We start from the raw sequence: 6,000 nt of genomic DNA, 5'->3' as shown, positions 1-6,000 counted from the left end.
AAAAACAAACAGCACACACAGACACAAAAACACACAGCACACACAGACACAAAAACACACAGCAAAAAACAAACACCAAAATCAAACAGAACAAACAGACAGCTAATACAGACACCAAAAAACAAACAGCTAATACAATCTCCTATCACACTCTCCAAAAAATCTTTGCTACAACACTCCTACACAAACCAACAAACAGCCACAGACAACAGAACAAAAGCACCTTGCTTCAGGAAGGGAAACAAATGGATGTACTTTTGCAATGGAAGGGCGTTTGTCTGGGCCTTTTTAAGCACAGGGCGTATCTCACTAAGTATGCTTGGCCTAGTTCCTATCTCACTGATTGCGCCGGGCCGAGTTCTGCGCATGCGCAGAGAGGCTATGAACAGAGCCAGCACCATTGCGCATGCGCATGCCAGCCGGCCCTTCATTTGCATGGGGTCACGGCTCATTTCAATGAAGCACGCCCACTTCCTTCCCACTTTCAATTACCCCACCTTACGCCTCAGAATTTCCGTTACGCTGGCGCAAATTTGGGCGTAAATTCTCTGTGGATACGGTACTTGCGTCACGAAATAGAGCCGGCGTAACGTAACAGAGATGCGCTACGCCGGTCTATATATATACGCCGCTCTACGTGAATCTGGCCCTATAACTTTTTTGCAAACTAATCAATATACACTTATTGGGATTTTTAACCACTTCAGCCTCGGAAGTTTTTACCCCCTTCATGTCCCGGCCATTTTTTGCGATACGGCACTGCATTGTTTTAATTGACAGTTGTGCGGTCGTGCGACGCTGTACCAAAAATAAAGTTGAAATCCTTTTTTCCCACAAATAGAGCTTTCTTTTGGTGGTATTTGATCACCACTGTGGTTTTTATTTTTTGCGCTATAAACAAAAAAAGAGCGACAATTTTGAAAAAAAATATATATTTTTTACTTTCTGCTATAAAACATCCAATAAAACAAATATAATTTCTTCATCAATTTAGGCCAATATGTATTCTGCTACATATTTTTGTTAAAAAAAAAAATTACAATAAGCGTATATTGATTGTTTGCGCAAAAGTTAGAGCATCTACAAACTATGGGATATATTTATTTATTTTTTACTAGCACTAGTACTAGCAAAGTACTTTTTAGCGAGACAGCGACATTGCAGTGAACAAATCTGACACTAATCCCTGGTTCACACTGGTGCGATTTGACATGTCAAATCGGCGGCATTTTCCGGCAATGGCACCGTCCTAATCGGTGCCACTCCGCATTAGGAAGTAGTTTCTGTAATACTTTTTTGCGATTTCGGGTCCGTGATTTACATTGACATCTGTGCAGAAAACTGCACAGATGTCTCTGAAATCGCAGCCGAAATTGCTACTGGCAAGCGGGAGTTCAGCTTCACTCTTGCAGCCCAGTGTGAACCTAGCTTAGTGACACCAATCCTGTGATCAGTGCTAAAAAAATGCACTGTCACTGTAAAAATTACACTGGCAGGGGGGGGTAACATCAAGGGCAATCAAAGGGTTAAATGTGTCCCTAGAGGGTGCTTTCTAAATGTGTGGGATGTGCTTTGACTAGGGGAAAACAGAGATCCGTGTTTCTGCTTAGCAGAAACACAGAATCTCCAATTTCCTCTCTGACAGAATGATGGCCTGCCTTGTTTACAGACTGATTGCCAGGTCCCGCCTGACATCGCGTATGCCGGACCCGCTGATTGGCTCCCCACTGTGTCCAATCAAAGTGGGGGCGAGCTGCCGGCGGCGTGCGCGCTCTACAGGCTCTGTGCAAGAAATCACGTACAGGTATGTGATTTTGTGCAGTAGGGCCGCCCTGCCGCAGTATAAGTGTGTGGGGAAGTCCAGAAGTGGTTAAATAAAAATATGTAGCAAAATACATATTGGCCTAAATCGATGAAGACATTTTTTTTTTTCATTTCTTATTAGGTGTGCTTTATAGCAGAAAGTAAAACTTTAATTGTCGTTTTGTTTTTATTATAATGCAAAAAATTAAAACCGCAGAGGTAATCAAATACCACCAAAAGAAAGCTCTATTTGTGACAGTAATTTCATTTGGGTACAACCTCGCATGACCGCGTAATTATCAGTTAAAGTAACACAGTGCTGTACCGCAAAAAAAATGCCTGGTCATGAAGGGGGGTAAATCCTCTGGTGGTCGAGTGAATAGAAGTACCTGTAATAAATAATATCTCTCTTTTTTCTTTCTTTGTGTCTTTTTTTTTTTGTCTATTTCTTTCTTTTTTTCTATATATAATATATATATATATATATATATATATATATATATATATATATATATATATATATGTATATATATATATATATATATATATTGGCATTGATAGTGAATATATTGGCATGTTACACCCGCGCAATTTTTATTTTCTTAGCTGATGAAAACACAAGTGGGAACGCGGAAATATAAAACTTGGTTAACCAAGGATATTTAGGTCATGGTCATTAAGCATACAGTAAAACCTTGGTTTGCAAGCATAATTCATTCCAGAAACATGCTTGTAATCCAAAGCACTTGTATATCAAAGCATTTTTTTTACAGGGTATAAGAGAGAAGAGAGGCACCTCTAAGTGTAGCAATACGTTGCCAAATGTTGTACCTTCATTAAATGTAACCATATTGCTACACTCCTCTCTACTTTTTTATACTCAGTTGTGACGCTACTTATATCAAGACATCGCTTGTAACTAAACCATTTTGCTTTTCTTGCAAAACTCTCTCAAACCAAGGTTTTAGTGTAGTTATTTCCTTTCCTTTTTTTGTTGTACAATGCCATTTTTTTAATAAAGATATCATAAAAACAATAAATAATACAGCAATCAATACACTTCAGAAGCATTGTTTATTATGTCATACAATCCTCTCCCTGCAGCTCAGGTTGCACAGATAAATATAAATCTAAAAAAAATGAAGCTCCAAGGTTCCTGATAAAGCTGGCACAGCTACAGCAGAGCATCACTCCCGAGTCCCGCCACTCCATTCATTCTAATACGATGATCACATGATCACAGCCATCAACCGTCTGTCACTGTTATAATCCAACAGGAGTAGCTGTGCCACGACGGCAGCCAATCACAGCTCGCCACTCTTCGTCGTCGGCAGATGGGAGCGGCTGAGCCTGCGTTTCTATTGGTGGTTGGATTGGTTGGGTGGGCGGGAATGCAGGCGGTAAGGAAGTGTTGTCCACGGTTACCAGTATACAGCTGTCGGGTCACGCTGGACTCCTCGGTGTCCGTCCGGGATTAGCATTTAGCACACAGGTATGCATGTGATGTGAGCTGGGCTCCTATGAGGACTACATACACTTTATTACATGGGTGACCGTTATCAGAAGTTCTCTCCTGTAATTGTGTTCTATCTCTATGTGTAGGTCTGGCCTAGGGGGCACCTCCAGGAGCAGCTATGGCTCATCGCTTGACTAAAGAGGAGCTGGAGGAGCAGTTTGAACAGTTTCTGAAAGAGGTAACAAGGGATGCTTTCTATTGAATGATTCTATTGTCAAGGGATTACATTCTATATACTCAAGTTGTTCTGCATAGCAAGCTCCTAGAATACAAGCGTGCCCTGCTCACACCATATTGTTGTGTTAAAGTGATTGTATACCCCTTTAGCACATTTGTACCTATAACAAGACTTACCTGTAGGTAAAACGAATATCTCCTAAGCCTGTACGGTTTAGGAGATATTCACCTTGCATACGTCTGACATCAGCGGCGTAGGTGCTCTGACGGTACGGCGGAAAATTGGAGCTCCTTGCTGGAAATTAGACTCCCGCGCACATCCGCAGGAGTGACGTCATCGCTCACAGCACCAGAGCACCGCGTGCCCAGAAGAAATGCAGAGGGGAACGTGTCCGCTCCCTCAACGGTGAACGGGAGGTGATGCCGGTGCTTCGTTCTAAGGTAAGTATTTTATAATGAGCTAGTGTGCGGTGCGTATTAGCTCATTATGCCTTTGCCGTACTGTTTTTTTTTTTTTTTTTGTGGGTATACAACTGCTTTAGACCCCTTTCACACTGGGGCGCTAGAACGCTAAAAATAGTGCCTGCAAAGCGCCCTGAAACAGCCGCTGCTGTCTCTCCAGTGTGAAAGCAGGACAGTAAAAAAAGTCCTGCTAGCAGCATCTTTGGAGCGGTGAAGGAGTAGCTCAGGACTAGTATGTCAGAGGATGCGGACCAGGACCTCCCTGGTGAGAAGGACCCCTTGTCTGGGTCAGGGCACTTGTGAGTGCATTTATTGATGCTGTGAGTAAGGATGAGCTCCAGAGTGTTCGCATAGTACACGTGCAGAGCCCGCCAGGAAGTCTGCACGGCGCTGTGCTAATCACAGCCAGGGAGACATTTCCCGATCTCTGCAGCCGATTAGCACAGCGCTGTGCAGACTTCCTGGTGGGCACTGCACGTGTACCATGCGAACACGCTGGAGCTCATCCTGATGCCGCATACACACGGTCGTTTTTTGTGATGAAAAAAAACGACATTTTTAAAAACGCGATTTAAAATGACCGTGTGTGGGGGAAAACGCTGTTTTATGTCTTCTGAAAAACGACAAAAAAAAAAAAAATCGAACATGCTTCAATTTTTTATGTTGTTTTTTGTGTCATAAAAAATGATCGTGTGTGGGCTAAAACAACGTTTTTAAACCCGCGCATGCTCAGAAGCAAGTTATGACGCGAGCTTAAATGGAACAGAGTGGCGCCGTACGTGCTGAACGTAACCGCGCTTTGCTAGAGCATTTTGAAAAAACGATGGTGTGTAGGCAACGTCGTTTTTTAAAATGAAGTTTGAAAAACATAGTTTTTTTTTTTCATGAGAAAAAACGACGTTTTTTTACAAGACAAAAAACGACCGTGTGTACGCGGCATTAGCTGTGAAGGACTTTCTCAAGCTGGAGGATGCAGCTGGGACTTCCACAGAGGGGTCCGTCTCCTTTGGGTCACACAAATCTAAATCCTTATGTTACTTTCTTTGATAAGTTCATAGATAAGGAATGGGAACGGCCGCAGAAGTCCTTTGTGGTCCCTCAGCGGATGGCGGTCCGTTATCCTGTTGAGGAGAGCCTTGTGAAAAAAATGGGCCTCTCCTCCGGTCGTGGACATCCCAGTCTCTCGGCTAAATAAGGTAACCACTCTCCCGGTAGAGGGGACCCCTGCCTTTAAGGACCAGACAATGGAGGAGCATCAGCTCCCCCCTGAGTGTGTGAGGTTGGCCGACCAGTTGGTACAGGGCCTTGTGTATTTCTGTGATGCCACTCTGGATGCAGCTCCCTTGATCTCCAGAGCCTCTGTATCGGCGGTGGTATTAAGCCGCCTGATTTGGCTGAAATGCTGGTCCGCTGACCAAGCATCCAAAAAAGCTTTTGCAGATTTGCCCTTCAAGGGCGGGAGGCTTTTTGGTACCTCGCTGGACGACATTTTTAAGAATGTCACTGGAGGTAAGAGCACACTTCTCCCTCAGTCCTCTAAGGGGAAGGAGCCACGCCGTAAGCCGGGGCCCTCCTATTCCGCACAGAAACTGTATTTTCGTCAGTCTGGGTCAGCCGGCAGATCCTCCCAGTCTGACAAAGCTCCAGCTGGGGGACAGAAGCGTCTCTGGGTGCGCAAGCCAAACAAGCCGGCTACCAAGCCTGCTACCGCATTAAGTTTTGCCCCCGCCTGACTCAAGGGTGGGGGGGGCGGGTTTATAGCTCGGTGGACCTCCCTGCTCTCTGACCAGTGGGTCTGCGAGGTGGTAACTTTGGGGTACAAGATCGAGTTTCTTTCTTGTCCACCAAACAGATTCTTTCCCTCAAATCTTCCCCTCCTTCTGGCTCGGTCTGCTTTAATGGGAACAGTACAAGACTTGCTCAGGTGCGGGGTAATTTTACCTGTGCCACTGAAGAAAAGGTGTCAGGGATTCTATTTGAATCTGTATGTGGTCCCAAAGAAGGACGGTGTCCGTCCGATCTTGGACCTCAATGCCTTTGTG

The 6,000-nt window shown here is 44.3% G+C and overlaps 1 protein-coding gene across 1 annotated transcript in view; it reads left to right on the top strand.

The window, feature by feature from the left end:
* Window positions 1–3,174: 3,174 nt before the first annotated feature.
* CEP162 (centrosomal protein 162) overlaps window positions 3,175–6,000 on the top strand; it is a 177,086-nt gene continuing 174,260 nt past the window's right edge. Inside the window, exons 1-2 of the mRNA XM_040350048.1 lie at window positions 3,175–3,295; window positions 3,406–3,497. Coding sequence (XP_040205982.1) covers window positions 3,438–3,497 — 60 coding nt within the window. The 5' untranslated portion in view covers window positions 3,175–3,295; window positions 3,406–3,437. The remainder of the gene's footprint in view (window positions 3,296–3,405; window positions 3,498–6,000) is intronic.

Source organism: Rana temporaria, chromosome 4 (assembly GCF_905171775.1).
Source record: "Rana temporaria chromosome 4, aRanTem1.1, whole genome shotgun sequence".
Lineage (NCBI taxonomy): Eukaryota > Metazoa > Chordata > Amphibia > Anura > Ranidae > Rana > Rana temporaria.
This window is presented reverse-complemented; position numbering and strand designations above follow the sequence as displayed.